The sequence below is a fragment of the Schistocerca serialis genome, chromosome 2, assembly GCF_023864345.2.
Source record: "Schistocerca serialis cubense isolate TAMUIC-IGC-003099 chromosome 2, iqSchSeri2.2, whole genome shotgun sequence".
In the NCBI taxonomy this organism is placed as follows: domain Eukaryota; kingdom Metazoa; phylum Arthropoda; class Insecta; order Orthoptera; family Acrididae; genus Schistocerca; species Schistocerca serialis.
Window position 1 is genome coordinate 867,056,145 of NC_064639.1, and position 27,045 is coordinate 867,083,189.

Consider the following 27,045-nt stretch of genomic DNA (forward strand, 5'->3'; position numbering starts at 1 on the left):
CAGCGTGGAGCGTCATCCTGCATTAAAATTATACATTCCAGCAAGTGTTTATCAGCCAGACCAGAGATCAAGTTATTCTGTAACATATCAGTATACCTTGCACCCACCATACTGACAGTTTGAAAAGCAGTACTCTGAAATTCCTCAAAGAAAGAGGGTAAAGTCATGGCTGATAGGGGTAAATCCACACCGCACCGTGACTTTTTTGTCATGCAATGGGGTTTCCATGACAGTTCTAGAATTCTTGGTAGCCCAAATTCTGTATTTGTGAATGTTGACAGACCCTTGGAGTGTGAAATGGGCTTTGTCAGCTCACAACACGTTAGATAACCAATCATCATCCCCTCCCCCCATTTTTTTAAGTGCTCACACAACAAATGTTCTCCGCATCATAAAATCAGTGGCTAATAGTACACGACAATGTTTGATTTTTTATGGATAGCACTGGGAGGTACACTTTAGTGTTCTCCGAACAGTAGTGCAAGAATGCTGGTATGACATGTGACTTCACAAGCGCTGACTTAACCATGCGGAGACGAACCAGCTAAAGTCTCCATTTCTTTCTGAACTGTCCAAGCAGCAGCACCAGCACTTGGGTCTGATCGCCCACTATGGGGCCGATCATTTAAACATCCTGTGGCTTCGAACTTCATAATCATTTTCTTCACAGTGACATTTATCACAGGACCTATCCCTGTTCGAAAATGGCAATTGGATTGGAAAGCTGCAGTGACAGGTTCTCTATCCTGATAGTAATGCATCACTAACAGTGCCTTTTCTGGTAAATTCAACATGCTGTGATTGCTGATGCATCTGACTTCCTTACTAAAGCTCATTTGTACACAATTCTTATGCGGCATCACTGGCTTATTGCTGTTCAGCGTCACCTGTTGGCCAGTTTTTGCACTCTTGTTTGGATTCAATAAAACCCCATTTCACTTCAGACATGTGTGTCAAGTTTTACCTCTCTATCTACATTATCCTGTGAATTAGTATGTTTTCAAATGTTAATGAACTTTTTGGTCACCCTGTACTTTTAGGGTATGGCCCTTGGGTGCAAAAAAAACTGTAGCTACAGAGGTCATTAGTGAATATTCATGGATCTCAAAAATTTAAGGAGCCGCTGGGAACTTGTGAAATCGACAAGTCGGTTGTTGTCCCTTGTCGGGAATACAAGGAAGGGCTTAGCAGCCAAATGGATGCTGATTTATTTTGGCAATATATTAATTTATCAAAACTGACATTTGGGATCCACAGGGATTGGTCAAACTCATTTTGGATATAGAAAGACTACAAAATAAGTTCCGTTTCTGTGTGTAGGCATTGAGTTTCATCACAAATATCCAAAATCTGATGGCAAGTTTTGTGATTTAATGCATAAGGACCTAAGGTTTAATTTGATGGTTGGAAGTTCAGATGATCAGCAATTTTGTCTTACAAAGAACAGTGTACAGAGACAGAAGAAGATAGTGTAACTGAGTGAAATCAGCCTTATAGAGCAAATAACTGAAAACAGGAGTTAAGGTCATTAGGAGGTTTATTAAACTGGGAAGAAACCATGTTTTTTCTTCTACTTGCTTTTTTGTTTATGATGACATTGTTTTGATGATTGTGTGATGTATATCTCTATTTCATTTTACGATTTTCCAGTGCCTTTTTCATGTTTGTCCTTGCTAATGTCACCTGGGAGATCCATTAGTTTTCATGTCTATTGGTCAATCTAGTTTTGCACTTGCTGCTTACCCAAAGAGAGCTGCTGAGCTGCTTTTGCTGACAAGTAAATGAGCTCAAAGCGTTATTAAACCTATGCAGTAGTCTACAGGTTTATGATTGTTTTGCGACATGTTGAATGCTTCAGAGGTTGAGATCAAACAGTGAGCACTACCTCATTTAGCAGATTGCCACATAACATAGCAGTCTGTTCCAGCAATTGTTTCTTGATGATTCTCATATAAATATTTTGATGGCCTAGAGAAGTTAATAACCGAATCATTATGTAGTAACTTAAGAAAAAACTGCATTGGCTGTGAGACATTAGTTTGCAAATATGCGCCACGTTCAACAAGATAAACCACTTATTGATATTTTTGCCTCTTTCTGTCATGAATGTACTGCAAATTGAACAGTTTATTCATGATAACATTTTCGCTTTTATGCATAGTGTCAGCAATGATCATTTTGTAATAATTATGGATAGAAGTTACCATATTTACCCAATTATAAGATGATGTTTTTCCCCAAGTTCGTCATTCGAAAAATATTGGGTCAACGTATAAACACAGATCAAACTAATGCTGCAGAGGCTAATAATCTTAAAATTGCAAATGAAGCTTTGGCAATTGAGGCCACATGCACATTTATTTTGAAGACCTCTTAAGGGTAAGCTGGGTAAACAATATTCATGTTCAAAGAGGCTCAAGATTTCCCAATATGACAAAGCGCTTGATACAACATCGACACTGCTCGAACAATCACATCACATTTGACTTGTGCAGTGTTAGTGCAAGGGATATGCGAGAAACTGTGAACTACCCATTACAAAAATCTATTGCTCTGCTTAAAATTTTACAATTTTGTGATACATGGGAGGAAACAGCACTAAATTCTATCATCTTACAACCTCTTGTTGTGTTTGCACAGGTGTGCAATAAAATTTCTCGTACATGTAGGGATACTCTGTACAAACATTAATGTAGGTTATTAACAAAAGACAATATTGAAAATCGGAAATTTTTTCCTTCAAAAAATATTCCTCAATTCCGAACTGAGAATAACATTTTATTTGATTATGAAAGACTGTAATGATTTACTAAGTGGGTTGCAAATGAGAAATTCAGTTAGTGTTCACATATTAGAATACCAGATAAAAATGTTAACATCTTTTAATCAGCTTTAGAACATGATACTGACATTCAGATGAAACAAGAAGGAAAATTAATTCAAAACGAAATGTCTAACACATGAAATAAATCATATTAAACTGAGTGTAACTGCAGTTGTGAGAATAAATTACAGCAGCAAGACCGTTGTGGAGATAGTACCAACAGGTGTCAATAGATTGTGGGATGAGCAAAAGTTCAAGAACTGGACTGAATTGTGATCTTTTATTTACATATTAGTTGCTATTGTCACACAGAAGTAACTTATTAGTGGATTTTCATTAATCATGGTCTTTCCTTCTGTGTTATTGACTCGAGAGGTCTGTTATTCGTGAGGGTGCTTGTGTCATTTGTCCAAGCCTCACGCCTAAGTAGTACCCCCTTGAATTTTTGGTTTTAACTAATAATTTTGTGAAGTTTTGTTAGTATTGATATTAGCTGTGGTGTAGTAGTATTAATACAAGTAGTTGCTTTCTTAGCAGACAGAGAATTTTGAGACCACTATAGTTAATTCAATAAATAGTTCTACTGGTGTAACTGAACTTACGTAACATAGATGTACAGTTTTTTTCAGTAACTGTAAAATTTTATGATGAGTGAGAAGTGTGGGCCCTGTCGTAGGTTTGTGAGTAGTGGGTTATGGTGTGGGATTTGTTCAAAGTATTTTCATTGGGGGAAATGCAGTGGGGAAGCCGGTGGGCATTCTAGCGGGATCCTCTCCTGGGAATGCAGAATCTGTAGTAGAAATAAGTTGATATAGGAGCAGGAATGTAAGATCTGTGCCCTTCAGGTGCAGTTACAAAGTGCAAAGGAGGAACTACTAGATAGGTTGAGGAGGGTGAAGGGTGATGGAGAATGGGAACTGACAGTTGGCAAGAAGGCAGCTAGGAGGATGAGGTAATCAGACAGTTATACTTTGCGTATATGCAATAGATTTGACCTACTGTCAGAGTTGAGTGGAGAGGAGCCTCTTGTAGCTGTAGATATAGGGAACATGCAGCAGTCCTCAGCAGTTAGGAGGCCAAGGTCAGTTGCAAAGTCTAACAGAAAGAAGAAGGTTCTGCTGCTAGGTAGTTCACATTGTAGAGGTGTGGGCCAGAAGTTGCAGGAAGTGTTGGGGAATGAGTACCAGGTCACCAGCATTTTGAAGCCTAGTGCAGGGTTGGCTCAGAGGACTGACAGCATAGGGCAGTTATGTAGGAATTTTACAAAGGAGGATCAGGTAATGATAGTGGGTGGAGCAGGGAACAGTCTTGATAGGGACGGGGAATATGATGTAGGTGGTGACCTGGTAAAGATAGCTACTTTTGGCACTAATACTATGTATTAAGCTATTGGTTGTAAATAGAGATATATTACCTGCAACAAATTTCATTAAGGGAAAAATATATAAAGAAGAATTGGTTAGAATACAAAGTTCCTTGAACAGGTTTCTACATGATGTTCTTGAATTTATGCCACAAATGGTTCTTATTACACACTTCTGTGTGCTAAAAGCTTTTGCTCAGTTTGATGAGTTACCCCAGAATATGATCTGGTATGACATACTAGAATGAAAGTAAGCAAAGTACACAAGCTTTTTAATATTAATATTTCCTACATCTGACATCATTCTCACTGCAAATACAGACTTATTTAGATGCTTCAGCAATTCTGTGGTACACCCTTCACAACTGAATTTGTTATCAAAGTAAATTTGCGAATACTGTACCCCTTCTTGCACTGGTGTACCGTAGGTCTCTAGAAGAGCATAGCGTTCCAAAGGATTGGAAAAGGGCACAGGTCATCCCAGTTTTCAAGACTCTAACGTCGATCAGTTGTAGAATTTTGGAACACGTATTATGTTCGAGTATAATGACATTTCTGGAGACTAGAAATCTACTCTGTAGGAATCAGCATGGGTTTCGAAAAAGACGGTAGTGTGAAACCCAGCTCGCGCTATTCATCCACGAGACTCAGAGGGCCATAGACATGGGTTCACAGGTAGATGCCGTGTTTCTTGACTTCCGCGAGGTGTTCGATACAGTTCCCCACAGTCGTTTAATGAACAAAGTAAGAGCATATGGACTATCAGACCAATTGTGTGATTGGATTGAAGAGTTCCTAGATAACAGAATGCAGCATGTCATTCTCAATGGAGAGAAGTCTTCCGAAGTAAGGTGTGCCGCAGGGGAGTGTCATAGGACCGTTGCTATTCACAATATACATAAATGACCTTGTGGATGACATCGGAAGTTCACCGAGGCTTTTTGCAGATGATGCTGTGTTATATCAAGAGGTTGTAACAATGGAAAATTGAACTGAAATGCAGGAGGATCTGCAGCGAATTGACGCATGGTGCAGGGAATAGCAATTGAATCTCAATGCAGACAAGTGTAATGCGCTGCGAATACATAGAAAGATAGATCCCTTATCATTTAGCTACAAAATAGCAGGTCAGTAACTGGAAGCAGTTAATTCCATAAATTATCTGGGAGTATGCATTAGGAGTGATTTAAAATGGAATGATCATATAAAGTTGATCATTGGCAAAGCAGATGCCAGACTGAGATTCACTGGAAGAATCCTAAGGAAATGCAATCCAAAAACAAAGGAAGTAGGTTACAGTACGCTTGTTCGCCCACTGCTTGAATACTGCTCAGCAGTGTGGGATCCGTACCAGATAGGGTTGATAGAAGAGATAGAGAAGATCCAACAGAGAGCAGTGCGCTTCGTTACATGATCATTTAGTAGTCACGAAAGCGTTACGGAGATGATAGATAAACTCCAGTGGAAGACTCTGCAGGAGAGATGCTCAGTAGCTTGGTACGGGCTTTTGTTGAAGTTTCGAGAACATACCTTCACCGAAGTGTCAAGCAGTATATTGCTTCCTCCTACGTATATCTCGTGAAGAGACCATGAGGATAAAATCAGAGAGATTAGGGCCCACACAGAAGCATACCGCCAATCCTTCTTTCCACGAACAATACGAGACTGGAATAGAAAAGAGAACCGATAGAGATACTCAAGGTACCCTCCGCCACACACCATCAGGTGGCTTGCAGAGTATGGATGTAGATGTAGTGTATTATTTCATGCAACAGGAGGAGGTAAAAATTCTCAATGGATCTACTCTCCCAACCCTGGTGGAAGTTATAATAATTAATCTTGGGGACATCACTGATCATTGGTGATGTGGTATCTCTCTCATGGCTTGATACACAAACTTTTTATTTATTTGCAACCAGTTTACTACTTACCTGAGATTCTACAGCCTTTTTATTAATTTATTTAATGTTTGGTCAAAGTGGAAGAAGAGCTTTTTTTCAACTATGTTACAGATAAAGCAAAGAGCATGTTCAGTTGTTATGAGCCAGCCATTAGGTTAAATGAATTAAAGACTATCACTGGAGCTGTGAGTGTACTGTGAGATCTCTTGTGTGTAATTCTTAAGTTGTTTTATCATAATTTAAATATAAAGAAAGAAACAAGTAAATTTTTTCCACACTCTGGAGGATCCTTCCAGGTGTTGGGTATACCTCACCTAAAGGCAATATACAGCATAAGAGCACACTTAAAGACTTATTCTCAATAGGACCTGTGAAGAGACTTTTAATATACAATCAAGAAGTGAAGAAAACGATACGGTATCAATAAACTGCAGGATTTTTAAGGCCAGCTAATTTGTTACTTGATTTTATAATTGTGGTGAACAGTGTCCAAAATTTCACTGTCTTTTTTCATTCTAGTGTATTCATACAACGAATTAAAAAAAATGGAAACATGTATCTCCGTGCCTTCAGATTATCACTCCATTCTTCGAACCATTACATAATGAGAGACAGATGCCAGAGAAGTACCACTGAACGCTAGAGTCCATATGCTCATCAAAGGTAATTTTGTGGTTTCTATCTTCATTCTAAAATGGGTGAAATTGTCATTTCAACTTGCAAAAGATGAATATGAGTGATTTAAAAGAACTTGTTGGAAAAATTGGTCTATCATTCTCAGTTAGCGGTAGATGGTGAGCGCTTGATATGCACATTCTTAAATCTTTAATAGCTTCTGTGCCACATATTTGTTGGTAACCAGATGACGTCGCTGTGATTCAAACATTTCAACCAAGTGAGTCTTAAAGTAGCCATAAAGTAAGCCCTACTAGCACACAGGGCATAGATGAACACACAGTAAGTGTCTGATTCTTGCATTTTCTCATTCAGTGACCCTCTTTACCTGGGTGATCATCATGCCCTGGCTCGGTTTTTAAGCTGCCATTGCGAGAGAACTAATTTCTCTAACAATTTGTCTACGGTGGCCCTGTATTTTTGCTGCTTGTACACCAGATAGTCAAAGAAGAAAATATGTGTGAGATATTTAGTGAACAGCGAAAGTTTTAACAGTCAGTAGCCCTTTCAGTGTCAGATGGAGAGAGAACAATGTTTTCCTGATTGCTGCAATTATTTGCAGCAACTACTTGTGGATCAGTTTTGAGGGAAAGTGAATTAGTCTCTGTGGGCTGCAGTTTGTGTAACGAATCCTTAAACATCTAGGTACTGGAGTCTATTAAGTTCAGCATGACTGAATATCCTTCTTAGTCAATAACAAAGATCTGAAAAAGAACTAACCCATATACACAAACATGCAAACATTCATAACAGCAATAACAACAGCAAGGAACATACGAACAAGGCTACGGTTAACGAATTAAGAGGAAATGGAGGTATATTTCTTCCATCAATGGACTACAAAAATCTGCATTGGTACAGTGTAAAACATTTTGATGAACATAAGGACAAATTAAAACATAAAGAGCAAAGAAATTAGAAGCCATTCCCAATTACAAAAAACTGGACGGTACAAACACTGGGACAATTGCAAAGAAAATAAAGGGTTATATTAACATAACTGAGAATGAAAATGATACAAGCTTCAACTAACACATGCTCCTCTTTGCAGTCAATTAACACAGACTGAAAACTAAAGGCAATGCCTGTCATACAGGTCTTCCAAATTCAGAGACATTTTATTTTTCTTAGTCATAAACGAACCCCATCTGTGTTTATAACCTCAACAAATCAGGACTCAATATTCTAAAACAAATTTCCAGTCTGCAGCAGTGTGTGCAGTTTCCTGGCAAATTAAAATTGTGTGGCAGATCGGGACTCAAACCTAGGATCTTTTGTTTTCCACAGGGAAGTGATCACTGACTGTCTCTACAAGCATGACTCATGACCTGCTCTCTCAGCTTTACTTCTGTCAGTACCTCTCCTACCTTACAAACCTTCTCCTGGATACCTTGTGGGGCTAGCACACTTTGTAGCAGGATTGATACTAACAAGGTTCAGTTGAACCAGCACACAACTGCAGCCCCTAATATTAGTGGAATGATTTCACAGTACAGCAGGCAACACAAAACTTAAAATCTCAATTAAGTGTTTAACTGATGTCCACTCTTATCATACTGAAATAAACCATATGTAATTTATCCTCCCTTTCTCCCCACATTATTCCACCATACTGTTAAGTTGTGTATGGCCACTCCCATTACTGTTTAATAAAGGCACAGACAATCTGTCAAATCTAAATGATGATACCTACACTTTGAGACAAGCAACATAAATGTCAGTCACCAGCAATGACACAGTAAAATCTGCCAAGCTGCTCAAAATCATAAAAGATATTGATCAACAGTTGCAAATGCTGTAAGAATCAAATACGAAGCTACTCTACACTGTATACTTTCACACAGAGTTTTCATACCTTGTACATGTTTTGGACCATTTCAACTCCAAGTGTCTTGGAAAGGTCCTGTTCACCATTAATAGGAGCACTTATCTTTACAATATTTCCATCAGGAGTGCGAATATCCATTGTGTGGCCTTTAAGATCTTGAATTGGAAACCTGTAATTGAAAAAAAGAGAGATATATTAATAAAATCACAATGAGAGGAGAATGTACGCTTTTGGCTAGCCAGTGTAGTTCACAATAGCATTTTACACACAATGTTTGTTCTTTTAGTCAGATGCTGTGAGTAATAAGCTTATACCTCCCTGCTAGTACTGGAGATAATACACTACTATTTACACCTAAGTAATTCAGCAACATATGCCTCAAAAACATTTTTAATGTGAATAAAGCAAACTTTGCAAGAATAATGTACATCATGCTAGAGATACAATATGAGAAAACATGTAAATTTACACTCCACATCTTTATTCACTGAACAACTTAAGACTGATGCTACAGTGTCACTGCTGCTGCGGTCTCCTCCTATTTAATTTTTATTTATGTACTTGAAAACAATGTACTACTTTGCGCATTGCTGAAGTCATCACTATGATACATGGTGATTCCATGATTATGTTACAAGTTTCAGGGATGAGGGAAAAGAGTACATGTCTTAATTTGAGGTAAGGGACCCTGGTCCAGAAACAAAGTCAAAAGTTACATGCAAAATCATTCCGATACCTCTGACAGTGGAACACATGTACTGGTACTGTTGTTGCTAAGATTGTGTTGTAGGCAACTTATAAGAGGTGATTGTACAGACCAAAACTAGAAAAAATGTCCAATAAACATGTGCTCTGAAATGGATACCTTACGAAATATGAGCACTTGTTCAGTAGGAGAGAAGAGTTTCACATTAGTGAAGATTTATCAGCATGTGACCCAAAACAAATATGAAGTTAAGCTCTACTTCCCACAAAAATACTGTAAACATCATGAAATTTATGTATGGAAAGGCTACACAGCTCCTCACTACATAGAGGCGGCACTGAGTCATAACTCAACACCTCCTCTATACAGTGAGCAGCAATCTATTCTTTCTATATTGTTGTTATTCCATCCTGGGGACATTGCACTGTTTGAGATTTATATATTATTCAGGTTTCCCCCCCCCCCCCCCTCCTCTTGAAATAGATGAAAACTTGTGGGTGGGAGCAGTCAACCTTCCTGCTGCGAAGTGCCAACTTATTTAAATGGAACTTTGTAAGTAGTCTTCCCTCTCAAGTGAGAGCAATTTCTAACTATTTTGCCAGCACATTAAAATTTACTGATTGATTTATCTGTAGCATTTCTTCAGAAATTATCTGTGTTATACTCTAAGTATTCTTTGCTTTATAAGGACAGCTGACCATTTACATTTATTAACACAACTGTAGAGTGTTGAGGTAGAAGGGAATGCTAAATTTGAATGCCACAACTATACTTTCATTTATCTACCTTGAGGATTCAAGTTTTCTGGCTAACCTTGATATGAATCAAGCACTTCCTGATTTTTGTGTCCCTCATATGGGAACACTTTACTTTGTCATGTCAAAATCTGCCCTTTTTTTTTTTTTATAACACTCCAGGTTCTAGGCGCGCAGTCCGGAACCGCGCGACTGCTACGGTCGCAGGTTCGAATCCTGCCTCGGGCATGGATGTGTGTGATGTCCTTAGGTTAGTTAGGTTTAAATAGTTCTAAGTTCTAGGGGACTGATGTCCACAGCTTAACGTCCCATAGTGCTCAGAGCCATTTGAACCCCCCCCCCCTTTTTTTTTAAATATATAACACATTTACAACAATTTATTATCTATATGTCAAATCTTCAGTGGTAATAAATGCTCAAGATACGCAAAAGAAATAATGAAAATGGTTTTTTTCTTGCTGTGATTCATGCACGAGAGAGGTGGAGACCACTGGATGTTAGTAAACAGCTCTCACTCTGGCCAGTGAGGACAGCATGATGGAAGAAGTGTGACAACAGTATCATCAATGTAGGACTGATTGAAGCAGAACAGTGTCGAAGTGTTAAAAATGAAAATTAGTTTTGCTGGCTTGTTCATTCCGTGTTTGCATTACACACACCATCAGATACCCCTGGACGTTTTGTATGGTTCATTTCTTACTGCATTATATGTTTGTCATCAAGAACTGTATGAAACATTGCAGCACGCATTCAAAGATCAAATTTCAGGAAGAAAGCACAGGTCACATCCATATACAAGATGGGAAGAAGATGTGATTTGCAAAATTATTGTCAGAAATCAATGTGAATCTGCTGAAAATCTTAGAACATATACTGAGCTCAAATGTAATAACGTATCACAAACCTACCTCCTCTGTGCCAACTAGTGTGGATTCCAAAAACATTGGTCACATGAAACACAACTCACGCTTTTATAATAGCATCACATCTTGAAAGCCAAGGATCAAGGTAAATAGGGGGTTGCAATACTTCTTAACTTCCAAAAAGTATTTGGCCCCGTATCAGACCAACACTTGTTAATTAAAGTCCAATCATCTGGGCTGTCAAATGAAACTGACTGAATTAAGAATTCTTTGGTATGGAGAACACATCATGTTATCTTGGATAGAGCGTCACTAAGAGAAGTAAAAATAACTGTACACGTGCCCCAGGGAAGTGTGCTGTGATTCGCACTCTTTAGGTAGTTGTCAGGTGCACTGATGAACTTGTGCCTGCAGAACACCATTTACAGCTGTGATTATTTACAACATGTGACAATGCCCATCCACGCATTCTATACCCTAGAGCCAAACAGTTCCTCTGTCCAGAACACCATCATTGCTACATCCATCCTGTTGTTAAATGTTAGCTTCCTGATGACCAAATTTCACCGTTCACTACACAAACTGGGAGAGTATACTAGGTTTTGCCGAGGTGGTGCCCTGTGTTATAGTTACTTTGCATGTCAAAATACATTTAGTGTCCAGTCGCCACACAATACTTCCAGTCAGTCATTTCTTGGTCTGGTCATTTAATCAGTATATAACACACTGCATTTGTAACCGTTGTTAAACTCCTATTTGCAAGACCTTGATTATTATATGCCCTGCAATAATATGATTTTGATAGGTAGACGGAGTATTCCACACACCTGATTCTTGTGCATAACACAAGCAATCAAACCTGACAGAGTGTAGGTGAACAGATTCAGGCAGTAGCTAATGGTTTCTCTGTTTTTAGGTTTCCATACCTCAATCAGTAAAAATGGAACCCTTATATGATCAACATGTTATCCATCTGTCTGTACACGTATCAAGCTGAACTTTATGCCATAAGATTTACAGTCTCCTGGAGGTATAAAAAACATAAATCAATGCAATCAAAAGATACATCTATTTATGTCACATATTTTGATAGTTGGCTTTTTAAGAACTTTCAGTTTGTACCAACAGTTAAAATTTTGCATATAGAATTCTTGCAAAGCAACCAATCATGTTAGCAACAACAACAAAAACAACAACCAGTCCAGAGACTGGTTTGATGCAGCTCTCCATGCTACTGTATCCTCTGTAAGCTTCTTCACCTCCAAGTAACTACTGCCACCTACATCCTTCTGAGTCTGTTTAGTGTATTCATGCCTTGGTCTCCCTCTACGATTTTTACTCTCCACGCTTCTCTACAATACTAAATTGATGATCCCATAAGCCTCAGAATGTTCTACTCAAGTAGTGCCACAAGTTCATCTTCTCCCCAATTCGATTCAGTACCTCCTCATTAGTTATGTGATCTACGCCATCTAATCTTTAGCAATCATCTGTAGCACCACATTTCGAAAGCTTCTATTCTCTTTTTGTCTAAACTATTTATTGTCCATGTTTCATTTCCATACATGGCTACACTCCATACAAATACTTTCAGAAAAGACTTCCCAACACAAATCTACATTTGATGTTAACCAATTTCTCTTCTTCAGAAACACTTTTCTTTGCCATAACCAGCCTACATTTTATTTCCTCTTTACTTTGACCACCATCAGTTATTTTTCTCCCCAAATAGCAAAACTCATGTGCTATTTTTAGTGTGTCATTTCCTAATCTAATTCCAACAGCATCACCTGATTTAATCCGACTACATTCTGTTATCCTCGTTTTGCTTTTGATGATGTTCATCTTATATCCTCCTTTCAAGACACTATCCATTCTGTTCAACTGCTCTTCCAGGTCCTTTGCTGTCTCTGAAAGAATTACGACGTCGTCAGTAAACCTCAATGTTTTTATTTCTTCCCCATGGATTTTAATTCCTAATCCTAATTTTTCTTTTGTTTCTTTACTGCTTGATCAATATACAGATTGAATAACATCGAAGATAAGCTACACACCCTGTCTCACTCCCTTCTCAACCACTGCTTCCCTTTCGTGCCTCTCAACTCTTATGACTGTCATCTGGCTACTGTACAAATTGTAAATAGCCTTTTGCTATCTGTATTTGACCCCTGCCACCTTTAGAATTTGAAAGAGAGTATTCCAGTCAACATGGTCAAAAGCTTTCTCTAAGTCTACAAATGCTAGAAATGTAGGTTTGCCTTTCTTTAATCTATCTTGTAAGATAAGTCACAGGGTCAGTATTGCCTCACGTGTTCCAACATTTCTACAGAATCCGAACTGATCTTCCCTGAGGTCGGCTTCTATCAGTTTCTCCATTCGTCTGTAAAGAATTTGTGTTAATATTTTGCAGCCGTGACTTATTAAATTGATAGTTCAGTATTTTTCACACCTGTCAACGTTTGCTTTCTTAGGGATTGGAATTAACATATTCTTCTTGAAGTCTGGGGGTATTTTGCCTGTCTCACCAGATGGTAGAGTTTTGTCACGGCTGGCTCTCCCAAGACTATCAGTAGTTCTAATGGGATGTTGTCTACTCCTGGGGCCTTGTTTTGACTTACGTCTTTCAGTGGTCTGTCAAATTCTTCACGCAGTATCGTATCTCCCATCTCATCATCATAAAGGTCCTCTTCCATTTCAATAGTATTGCCATCAAGTACATTGCCCTTGTATAGACCCTCTATATCCTTCTTCCACCTTTCTGCCTTCCCTTCTTTGCTAGAACTGGTTTTCCATCTGAGATCTTGATATTCACATAGTTCTCTTTTCTCCAAAGGTCTCTTTGATTTTCCTGTAGGCAGTATCTATCTTACCCCTAGTGATAGATGCCTCTACATCCTTACATTTGTCCTCTAGCCATCCAGGCTTAACAATTTTGCACTTCCTGTCGATCTCATTTTTGAGACGTCTGTCATCCTTTTCGCCTGCTTCATTTACTGCATTTTGATATTTTCTCCTTTCATCAATTAAATTCAATATCTCTTCTGGTACACGAGGATTTCTACCAGCCTTCGACTTTTTACCTACTTGATCCTCTGCTGCCTTCACTATTTCATCTCTCAAAGCTACCCATTCTTCTTCTACAATATTTCTTTCCCCCGTCCCTGTCAATCGTTCCCTCTCTCTGAAACTCTCTACAACCTCTGGTTCTGTCAGTTTATCCAGGTCCCATCTCCTTAAATTTCCACCTTTTTGCAGTTACTTCAGTTTTAATCTACAGTTCATAACTGCTAGACTGTGGTCATACTCCACATCTGCTTTGGGAAATGCCTTGCAATTTAAAACCTGGTTCCTAAATCTCTGTCTTACCATTATGTAATCTATCTGAAACCTTCCAGTGTCTCCAGGCCTCTTCCATGTATACAACCTCTTCCATTTGTCTTAAACTAAGTTTAGCTATGATTAAGTTATGCTCCATGCAAAATTCTACCAGGCGGCTGCTTCTTTCATTCCTTGTTGTTGTTGTTGTTGTTGTTGTTGAGGTCTTCAGTCCAGAGACTGGTTTGATGCAGCTCTCCATGCTACTCTATCCTGTGCAAGCTTCTTCATCTCCCAGTACCTACTGCAACCTACATCCTTCTGTATTTGTTTAGTGTATTCATCTCTTGGTTTCCCTCTACGATTTTTACCCTCCACGCTCCCCTCCAATGCTAAATTTGTGATCCCTTGATGCCTCAGAACATGTCCTACCAACCGGTCCCTTCTTCTGGCCAAGTTGTGCCACAAACCCCTATTCTCCCCAATTCTATTCAATACCTCTTCATTAGTTATGTGATCTACCCATATAATCTTCAGCATTCTTCTGTAGCACCACATTTTGAAAGCTTCTATTCTCTTCTTGTCCAAACTATTTATTGTCCATGTTTCACTTCCATACATGGCTACACTCCATACAATACTTTCAGAAACGATTTCCTGAAACTTAAATCTATACTTGATGTTAACAAATTTCTCTTCTTCAGAAACGCTTTCCTTGCCATTGCAGTCTACATTTTATATCCTCTCTACTTCGACCATCATCAGTTATTTTGCTCCCCAAATAGCAAAACTCCTTTACTACTTTAAGTGCCTCATTTCCTAATCTAATTCCCTCAGCATCAACCGACTTAATTCGACTACGTTCCATGATCCTCGTTTTGCTTTTGTTGATGTTCATCTTATATCCTGCTTTCAAGATACTATCCATTCCATTCAACTGCTCTTCTAAGTCCTTTATTGTCTCTGACAGAATTACAATGTCATCGTGAACGTCAAAGTTTTTATTTCTTCTCCATGGATTTTAATACCTACTCCGAATTTTTCTTTTGTTTCGTTTACTGCTTGCTCAATATACACATTGAATAACATTGGGGAGAGGCTACAACCCTGTCTCACTCCCTTCCCAACCACTGCTTCCCTTTCATGTCCCTCGACTCATATAACTGTCATCAGGTTCCTTACCCCAGCCCATATTCACCTACTACTTTTCCTTCTCGTACTATCGAATTCCAGCCCCTATGACTATTAAATGTTCGGCTCCCCTAACTATCTGAATAATTTCTTTTATCTCATCATACATTTCCTCAATCTCCTCATCTGCGTAGCTAGTAGGCAAATAAACTTGTACTGCTGTGGTAGGCATGGGCTTTGTTCTGTCTTGGCTACAATAATGCGTTCACTATGCTGTTTGTAGTAGCTTATCCCTGTTCCTATTTTTTATTTATTATTAAACCTACTCCTGTATTACCCGTATATGATTTTGTATTTTTAACGCTGTGTTCACCTGACCAGAAGTCTTATTCCTCCTGCCACCGAATTTCAGTTATTCCCACTATATCTAACTTTAACCTACCCATTTCCCTTTAAAGATTTTCTAACCTACCTGCCCGATTAAGGGATCTGACAGTCCCAATCCACAGGATGCCAGTTTTCTTTCTCTAGATAACAACATCCTCTTGAGTAGTCCCCACCTGGAGATCTGAATGGGGGACTATTATACCTCCGGAATATTTTACCATCATCATTAACCGTACAGTAAAGCTGTATGCCCTCAGGAAAAAGTATGACTGTAGTTTCCCCTTGCTTTCAGCTGTTCACAGTACCAGCACAGCAATGCTGTTTTGGTTGATGTTCAGTTCAGTCAATCATCCTGACCACTGCACCTGCAACTACTGAAAATGCTGCTGCTCCTCTTCAGGAACTATACATTTGTCTGGCCTCTAAACAGATACCCCTCCATTGTGGTTACATCTAAGGTACGACTGTTTTCTTGGTATGATTGATTAATAGTCTGCTTCTGTGTGTTCAGCTGAGATGTTGCTTCCATTTTATGCATAATACTTCGACAACCAATCAGGTTACCTTTATCTCTGCTGTATTATTGCCATGAAAAACAAAATAGAATCGAAGGACGATGGTCTTCGGGAATCAAACACAAGTATAAATAGCAGCACCAGACAGAAATGGTTCAAAGTCTGGTTGGAGTCCAGGCAGCAAGTAAATGTAACAGGGAAACTCGCAGCACCCGAAGAAGACAGCTGGGTTGATTGTTGGGACATTGTGAATGAAATGAAAACAGCAAAATTGAGCAGAATACATTGAAGTGTATAGATAACAACTAAAAATACAACTACAATTATATTACGTTTCAATATGAGAAGACTAGTGATCCTTACCTTCTGAGTCTGTCAATTACATAAAAACACAAAAAGTGATAGCAATCTGTAAATGCCCTTGAATCAAATGTCAGCTTTGATAGATCTATATTCAATCCAACTTAAAACAACTTTTTAAGCAACTCTAATGATGTACTCAGATCAGATGTTACTTTCTGCTGCATAAATAATGAGATTACTGTTCACATTGCAACTATTTGTCACAAGAATGTTTAACAGTACTATGAAAAGAATAGTTGCTAATCATCATATAGCAGAGATGCTGAGTCGCAGTCAGCATGAAGCCAGACTGTGAGCAGCAGTGCATGATGGGAGAAGCAACCTGGCTGGTGCGGGTAAGGAAGAGGCTGGGGAGGGGAGGGAAGGGGAGGGATAGCAGGGTAGGGGTTGGGAACAGTAAAGCACTGCTAGTGGGTGTGCGAAGGGACAAAGTGGAGAGAGGGTAGGGCAGCTAGGTGCAGTCAGGAGGTCACACTGAGGGTGAGGGAGAGGGGGCGGAGGGGTAGTGGAAAAGGAGAGAAGCAAAAAGACTGGGTGCATTGGTGGAATGGAGGGCTGTGTAGTGCTGGAATGGGAACACAGAAGGGGCTAATGGTAAGTCCATAAACCCAACCACCCAGGACGCCTCCCTGGTCAGTTACTATGACCCCACTGAGAGAATCTCTGCTCTTGTAGACCAACATCTTCAGCCTATTACCCACAACCTACATTTCTATATAAAAGATACCAACCGTTTCCTCCACCGACTCTCCACAGTTCCGGTTTCTTTACCACACGGAGCCCTGCTCGTCATTACTGATGCCACCTCCATTTACATTAACATCCCTAATGCCCATGGCCTTATTGCTATTGAACACTTCCTTTCCCAATGCCCTACAGATTCCAAACCAACAACTTCCTTCCTATCAGCCACCAGCAATACCTTCATTCCATACCCAGAAGTCGCTTCCATACAGCCTAGCCAACTGTGTCTGTCGCAGCTGCAGTGACGAGTGCTCCCTCTTGAAATATACCGAGGGTCTCCCGAGGCCTTTACAGACCATAGTTATCCCCCCCAGCTTTGTACAAAAACAGATCTCCCGTGCATTTTCTTTCCAGTCACCCACCACCTCCCAAAGTCCCATCGTCCAGCCACAGAGGAGCATTCTCTTCACGACTCAGTACCACCCAGGACTGGAGCAACTGAATTACATTCTCCACCAGGGTTCTCACTACCTCTTGTCGTGCCCTGAAATGAGAAATGGCCTACACGCTATCCACCCTCCCCCCAAAGTGGTATTCCGTTGTCCATCAAACCTACACCATACCCTCATCCATCCCTACACAACCAATGCTCCCAACCCCTTGCCTCATGGATCAGATCCCTCTAACAGACCTATATGCAAGTCCTGTCCCATACATCCTTCCACCACCACATACTCTAGTCCAGTCACAAACTTCACCTATCCCATCAAAGGCAGGGCTACCTGTGAAAACAGTCATATAATCTACAAGCTAAGCTGCAACCACTATGCTGAATTCTATGTGGGCATAACATCCAACAAGCTGTCTGTCCGCATGAATGGCCACCGACAAGCTGTGGCCAAGAATCAAGTGGACCACCCTGTTGCTGAGTATGCTGCCCAACACAACATCCTTGATTTCAATGATTGCTTCACACAGCCTGTGCCATATGGATTCTTCCCATCAACACCAGCTTTCCTGATTGCATAGGTGGGAATTATCCCTGCAATATACCCTACGTTCCCGTAATCCTCCTGGTCTCACTCTTCATTAGTCATGGTCCTCACCCATCAACCCCTGCCTGTTCCCATTTCAGCACTATACAGCCCTCTACTCCACCAATGCACCCAGTCTTTTTACTTCTCTCCTTTTCCACTACCCCCTTCACTCCCTCACCCTCCATCCACCTCCTAGCTGCACTACCCTCTCTCCACCTGTAGCTGCGCTACCCTCTCTCCACCTTGTTCCTGTATGCTCCCACTAGCAGCAGTTTACTGTCCCCCACACCTACACTGCTATCCCTCCCCCAACTCATCCCAGCCTCCCCTTACCCCGATCTGGTTGCCTCTCCATCATGCACTGCTGCTCATAGTCTGGCTTCAGCTGCAAGAGACTGTGGTCATGTGTGTGTGAGTTGCTTGAGTGTGTTTGTGTTGTCTATTTTTGACAAAGGCCTTGTTGGCTGAAAGCTCACTTTCCGACAGTCTTTTATGGTGCCTATCTGTGACTCAGCACATCCGCTTTATGGTGAGTAGCAACTATCCTTTCATACTATTTTATGTTCCATCCTGAATTTTACAAAAATGTTTAAGGAACTCTTGTTCGAAATAACAGTATCAAACTACAAAGGAGTGATGAACTTTACCATACGAAGTGTACCCGGTACCTCATGAACACCAATGTTTGTAATTGTAGCCAGCAATTTGAAATACAGTACTCCAGTAAAATTCAAAATATGGAATTCCATGATATTCAAATAAATGAAGCCTGTATCACTTCTCTTCTTATTAACCAGAACCAAATAATCTAGTTTCTTATTATAAGGCAATATATAACTTTTTTTTAAAAATGTACCTTTGTTTTTGCCATTGTAATTGGTGCAAGAAAGAAACTGCAACTTTACCTAAGGACATTTAAGTGGGGACTGTACTGCCATTAATAGATTTAATTTCAGCCCAAGAAAATTTACTTGTGGCCTCTTTATTTAGGCACATAAATAATCACATGTAGTTCAGGTACATAAGTTACCTTAATTCTGAAAATAGAAGATACAGAGAAGTCAGATAAAAGCAAACTAAAATTCTAAAGCATAGGAACTTCCACAGTACGGCAACACAAAACATACCAGAGTGTTCACATGTACTATCTGCTGCTCTTACGATGCATAAGTACACAAACACGTATCAATGCCACAGGGACAGCTCAAAAGCTACTGATGTCAGCACGTACATGATGGCCCACTTTACTTAGTTGGCATGGAACACACGAATGTGCCCCCCGCATGTGCATCCTCCTCCACAGAAGGGCACACAAAGCAGACCACAGGTAATCTGATCGAAGCGTTAGCCCCAGGTATGATAAGCTGTGGATGCTGTAAAAGCTTCTTTCAGCACTTCTTCTGAATGTATGATTGTGGTTTGCACTAGGAAATGTCACGCAACAATTCCAACTTAAAAGAGTTGGGCGCACAAATCATCTTCGAGGTTTCACCCTGTCAATGGATTTTTTAATAGCTGTTGTAACTGTAGGTTCATGGTCTGCTCCGCAGCGAGTTATTTATAGTTTATAATCTTTACCACCCCACAAATACAAGAAAAGTAGTCAGCCCCAAAATTTTTGGCATGCGGTGAATGTCTGCCACAAACTGGCTCACAAACTTACTATTTTGAAACTGTGTAGGTGAACATTTGTTGCCAACATTCTTAATGCACAGGTAATGGATTTGTACTCTGTACAAATGGCTGCTGCTCGAGATTGTATTGAGATCAGAAGTACATGACTACCTCGTATATTTGCAGCTGTCCCTATATACACACACCCTACTTCTGTGGCGACAACTGCAGCTTTTTAGAGAAACTTCAGTGGCTGCCATTGTCGTACTTGTTGGTGGAGTGCTGCAGTGATTGCCAACTCACTTGCACTAACAACTAGATGCAGGTATGCATAGGAAACTGGGTGAGCGAGTAACAGTGTCCGCCTTAAGCCTGCCTGGAGGAAACTGAATGCCTTGTCTATTTTGGGTGTCCACTTAACATATCCGTGTCTTGTGAATGCACACATAGCTCGCGAGGGCATCCGTGAATGGTGTCTGCACAGCAGCCATTGCGGAGAGTTGACGTCGGTAAAAGTTTACTATTCTCTGTCTCGACTGCTAATACTATGTTGGCTTTGCATAGATTGTAACGTAACTTTTTCTGCCAATGGCCAAATGCTGTTGGCCAAAATGGTATAGCCCAGGAAGGTAACTTGAGTCTCTCCTATGATGCATTGGTTTTCATGCAACATTACTCCATGGTCAAATGGCAATTGGTGGCATACTATACACAGATGCTGTTCACACACTTGAGCACTAGGGGAGTATGCTAAAATGCCATCCAGGCCAATAAGAATGAATAAGAATGAATAAAAATCAAATAAACAAAAAGATGTGATCACTGCTGACTTTGTCATGTAACTTGTAGCTACAGGCATCTGGCTGTATGCTTCTTAACAGTTAAAGGGCACTAAAAAACCTTTGCCCTGGTCAGCACACATGTGAAGTTTTTTATGTTGGACACTCGATACTCATCGGAGGTTGTTCTTGGGTCTAAAGTCCAGCAAAAAAAATGACCTCCACCAGCCATCTTTCTTATGAAGCAGGAGTAGGAGCAAGCAGTTCAACTAGAGAATAATTCCAGACTGTAAGATTTCCTCAAAAATCACCTTCATCTCTGCCAGCCATTCTGGTGTGATTCTGCATGCATGTAGTAAGACAGGTTGTCCTGGTGCAGAGAAGATGGAGTGCACTGTATTGGCTCGATGCCTTATAGTGAACCTGTACTTGCAACTCGTTCGCAGACTTACTTGCAGTCGCCAGAAGGGTTCCACGATACAGGTGTACTACGTTACTTTGATGGACTTGTGTTGTCTGTCCTCAGTAGCATACCGTAAGCTCGACGAGCTCTAGCTCCGGATACAGTACTGTTGTCTACTAAGCTTAGTTAAAGTGTCTTCAGCATGCTAGCAAGTCAGTACCTAATACAGGTTCGGAGACATCAACAACTACAAAAGACCATGTTAATTGACTGGAGAAACCAACATCGATGGTGCAAACTTTGTATATCTAAGAGTTGACTGTGGAGTTATTAGCTGCCTTCAAGCATGTCTGTACATCTACATCTACAACTATATAGATACTCCGCACACCACCGTATGGTGCGTTGCGGGGGGATACCTGTACCACTACTAGCCATTTCCTTATCTGTCACACTCACAAATAGAGCAAGGGAAAAATGACACTCTATATGCTTCCATATGAGCCCTAATTTCTCGTATCTTATCTTTGTGGTCCTTATGCGCAATGTATGTTGGAGGCAGTAGAATCATCCGGCTGTCAGCTTCAAATGCAGGTTCTCTAAATTTTCTCGGTAATGTTTCTCGAAAAGAAAGTCGCCTTCCCTCCAGGGATTCCCATTTAGAGTTCTCGAAGCATCTCCGTAACACTTATGTGTTATTTTAACCTACCGGTAAAAAGCAGGCTGATTCTGAACTGCTTCGATGTCTTTCTTCAATCCGACCTGGTACGGATCCCAAATACTCAAGCAGTATTCAAGAATAGATTGCACTGGCATCCTGTAGGCAGTTTCCTTTACATGTGAACCACTCTTCCCTAAAATTCTCCCAATAAATAGAAGCCAACCATTCGTCTTCTCAACCACAGTTCTCATATGCTTGTTCCAATTCACATCACTTTGCAATGTTACACCCAGATATAAAAAATAACTTGACTGTGTCAAGCAGGATGCTAGTAATACTGTATCCAAACATTACAGGTTTGTTCTTCCTACTCATATGTATAAGTTACATTTTTCCACATTTAGAGTTAGCAGTCATTCATGTCACCAACTAGAAATTTTGTTTAAGTTGTCTTGTATCTTTCAATAGACACTCAAATTCAACACCTTACTGTACACCGTGGCATCCACACCTTACTGTACACCATGGCATCATCAGCAAATGACTGCAGATTGCTGCCTACCCTGCTCACCAAATCATTTATGTATATAGAGAACAACAGTGATCTTATCACACTTCCCAGGGGCTGTACTGATGATGCCCTTGTCTCAGATGAACACCTGCTGTCGAGGGCAACATACTGGGTTCTATTACTTAAAAAGTCTTCAAGCCACTCACATTTGCGTGAATTTAGTCCATATGTTTGTACCTTTGTTAACAGCTTGCAATGGGGCACTGTGTCAAACGCTGTTCAGAAATCTAGGCACACGGAATCTGCTTACTGAAACTGAGTTTCACACGAGCAATGCTTTCTAAAACCATGCTGATTCATGGACATAAACTTCTCAGTCTCAAGAAAGTTTATTCTATTTGAACTAGGAATACGTTCAGGATTCTGCAATGAACAGAAGTTACAGATATTAGTCTGTAATTTCGCAGATCCATTCTTTTACCCTTCTTATATATCGGAGTCATCTGTGCTTTTCTTCCAGTCACTTGTTGTGAGGTTTGTGGCTGACAGGCAGTTTGTTGATGTATGATCCAGCATCTACAAAGAATGTCATGGCAATGTTCCCATCTGACAGATACAGTCTTTTCCATATGGTAGAATGTGTGTTACTGGGCAGGATGCTGATGTTAGCATGTTCTGGTCATCTGAGTAAATGCACGGTGACTTGCGCTTCACACTGTATCAGTTGAAATGTTTATAATACCAGCATTTCTCATGAGGGCCATCTGCTTTAGTCATGATTCACATGGCCGTGGCATCAGCATATTCCGACTACCGAATCCCTGTCGTCGTCGCTGTCTATGCAACTGTCTTGACACAGTTTCCACTGTTCTGTTGTAACTCATTTTCCCTGTCAGTATTTAGCTGCTTGCCGCCTGCGCCATTCGCCAAAAGATATGATAGTTCTGTGTAATGAAATACAGGGTCACCAATTATGTGGCCTCGTAATTCATCCACATAATTAATTGCTCATAGTCCAGGGGTGTACGGAAGTTCCTCATATTCCAAAAGTAGAAGATACAATGACGTTGCATAAAAGCAAACAAGAACTCCAAAGTGTGTTGACTTTTAAAATACCAAAATTTAATCTGGCTTCTAAAGTTTGTTTTACTATCCCATGTAAAACATTCCTGATCTGTCCAATCTTCCCAGCTGTCTATCTGATACACCAGTATTTTTGAAGACACTGACAATTCTTTACATTCAGTGTAAATCAGGGGTGTCCAAGCCGTGGCCCATGGGCTGCATGCAGCAAAAAGCAAGTATCAATGTGACCCAGGAAATGAGCATCTATCACACAATTGGTTTAAAAAAAAATTGGTACGTTAAACCTGAAACTCCAACCATATAATGCTATTCTCTCATCAGTCCATCTCATTCTTAAAATTGCCGCCCGTGTTATAGTTGAGCCCCCAGGGCCTTGTTCTGTAACTGGCTAATCTGTCACACGCGCTTGTCTGTTATTTTATGGCTAATTCAGCTGCAACTGCAAAACTAGATATCTGCAGATGTATAACGAAATTAATTTATGGAAATACAAGGAAATTCTGTGTTATTTCTGCACAGTTGTGATAAAGAGACTTTTTCACAATAGTTCATGTGGATTGCAATTACTGCCAATGTTTGTTATCTAACAGTATTGTAATTCTACAACGGAAAATCCAAGATGGAATGTAAAAATACTACGAAAAGGATAGTTGCTACTCACCAGTGGAGATGCTGAGTCAAAAATAGGCACAACAAAAAGACTGCCAGAAAATGAGCTTTTGTACAATAAGGCCTTCATCGGAGATAGGACATACATACACACCCTCATGCAAACGCAATCTCTCATACACATGACCACAGTCTCTGGGTGCTGTGGCCTCAGCAAGCAGACTCTGCAGTCATGTGTGTATCTGTGACTCAGCATCTCTGCTATAAGGTGAGTAACAACTACCCTTTTCATAACAGTATTGTTATTCTGTTATAACAGGTTTAATTCGATACCATATCCATTGCTACAAATAAGAACCAAATTTGAACGCGAACATCTCTATAATGAGCTTTCACGAAGTCTCTCTACTTTTGTATGCAATTTCTATCATGGCAGACGATCAGTGTAAATCAAAATGTGTCAGTACTGCACATGATGGCAGAAGCTGCTTTCCTTGCCCTTAATTGTACTGCATTGCACTGCGGAGGTCATCCTGCTCATTCCCCTCACACCCCACACACTGTAGAGAAAATTCTTCATGCTGTGATTGTACTGTATTGTCTGTATGTGCTATCTGCCCACAACAACTTGGCCCCTGTCTCTGGTTGGTATTTGTTAGAAGTCATAGTCTTGGAACTACTGTCAACCGATACAAACTAACAGTAGATAGCGCTGCATTATTACCAGCATGTCTGATACTGTGACTGAAAATGAGAGGCCACAATTAAGATTCAGTTGCTGTTCACAATTTCAATGATGCCTCACAGGCCTGTTATTTGCAGTGAGTCACATAAAATAATACAGAATGCGGCCAAATGCTGTGATCAAGGAAATAAATAAGAGTATTGAACTCATTGGTACAGCATACAGCAGCATACACTGAACATAGCAGCAGAACGGTAAAAAGTATTCAGCAGTTTGGTCATAATAATCCAGCCATGTCACCTAGCAATCCAGGCAAGACGAGATGATCTTAATTCAATCCAATTTCTTCATTTAACAGCCCACAGACTGACACCCTATGCAGTACAAGTTACATATTATTAATGTCCAGTGATTACTGTCAAAGCAAGCAAGCACTATTTTAAACACATTCTGATAAATTAGTTTCTCACATTCAAACTCAAATGTCACACTAATTTTATATGTGATTACTTACATATAATTATTAATGAAATTTCATACATAAAATGTTAAATTAATTCCATCGTGCCTTTTTAGAATAAAGAATCATTAATTAAGAAATTATCTCCCCCCCCCCCCCCCCCCCACTTAGCAGTTATTTTGTTAGTGTTAAGAATATTAGGTGCACCCCAAAAATACGCTCATTTTCTTCCATGGCCCAGGTAATCTAAAAGGTTGGACACCATTGATTTAAAATGGTGTAGTCTGTCTGATTTCGATGTAGCTGTCACAACATACATTTTATAATCTGTTTTAACTGTCTTGCCGGTTTTAATTTTCTTATCTTCATTATTTATCAGACTTATTTCTCATTGTCTTAAACTGTCTCCCTTACCAGTGCAATTCCCTATCACTGAACCCTATCAAATGATCACACTCAAGAGTGATTGTTTTTATCCTTTCAAGCCTGAAAATCTATGAAATACTGTTTCCAAGGCAAAAATTCACCTGTTCCCTGATGTGCAGCTACTGTAGAAATAAACTTTAAGGAAAATAAACTGTGTTATGCCCGAAGAAGACTACATTCTCCAAGTACCATTTCAAACAACAAATATATCTAATTATTTGTTGAGACCACCTGTTGCATTACAACTCTTAGTGACAAACTGCATACTGGCTTCCATCCTGGGTTCTTCAGTCGAAGCTAGACTCTTAGTGGTGCACTGAAATTTCTGCATCACCAATATTTGGCAAAGGTAAAATATCACTCATCTTACTCAAAAAGACACATCAAATATTCACAAAGTGTCAAATATGGTGTGTTTCCTTATTTTCAAAGAGAAACCTAGTCCTTCACTTTCAAGTCAATGTTTACCTCATTTCAGAATTACCATTTCCTTGTTGGATGTTGCACACATGGATTTACACAAACAGTACAATGAAACTTAACACTGTTCAGAGGTCAGAAAGAGCACAATTGTTAATGAATTTTTAAACATGGAAGCAAAAGTGCTTTCATAAAATAACAAACCCTGGTAACAAGATGCGTTCTTCTTTAGTAGATGCGGATGAAACAGTTGCCTTCTCATCTTTGTCTGAGTGATCAGAGCTAGTATCTACTTGAGTACTAGATTCACGAGAGCAGGATGACGTGCTGCGACTTGCATGCTGACCCTCTGCTGGCCTGCTTTGATTTTCACTGCCAGTTATCTGCTGCTGCAAAAATAATAAATAATGATAGTTTTGACTGACATCCCGTTACATTACTATAGTAGTTGTGTGTGTTTGTGTGTGTGTGTGTGTGTGTGTGTGTGTGTGTGTGTCATCTATTGTTGACAAAGGCCTTAATGGTCAAAAGCTTTATTTATGAGAGTCTTTTTGTTGTGCCCCTCTGTGGCTCAGCATATCCACAATATGGTAAGCAGCAACTTCTCTTTTCATGATATTGTCGAAGAAATAAAAGTGAAATTTTTATTATTAGATTATAAGTAATGGACTACCTGAGCAAATCATTCAATGAGATATTGTCATGGAATTACACACCTTCCTCTTGTCAGAGCCTTACTAACTTCCTACCCTTCACAGCCTAAACCAGCACTCATACTACAATGGCAGGACATGTTTGTGTGTGTGTCAAAATGTTTTGTTCTGGACAAGAATAACAGTAAATGAGGCATACAACTCCAAATTCCAGTAGAACTGGAAGCTAACCAAGAAATAAAGTTGAATGCAACCAATATGCAGATCTCAATACTTAATTCTATCAACCTCTAGTATACCTCAGTTACAAGTATACCTCAGTTACAAGTATACAACACTGAATACAAGTGTCGAACACAACATAATCTTCTATGAATTGTGAGCTGCACAC

At 39.8% G+C, this 27,045-nt stretch overlaps 1 protein-coding gene across 10 annotated transcripts in view; it reads right to left on the bottom strand.

Moving 5' to 3' along the window:
• The window catches only part of LOC126458183 (zinc finger protein 665-like), a 200,734-nt gene that overhangs the window by 79,726 nt on the left and 93,963 nt on the right, over positions 1-27,045 (bottom strand). For 9 of the 10 annotated variants that reach the window (XM_050095053.1, XM_050095051.1, XM_050095052.1 and 6 more), the window contains 2 exons: positions 26,206-26,390; positions 8,619-8,760 (listed from right to left, as the gene is read on the bottom strand). In XM_050095053.1, the coding sequence (XP_049951010.1) occupies positions 8,619-8,760; positions 26,206-26,390 (327 nt within the window). The remainder of the gene's footprint in view (positions 1-8,618; positions 8,761-26,205; positions 26,391-27,045) is intronic. The other variant, XM_050095054.1, reaches the window with a different exon arrangement.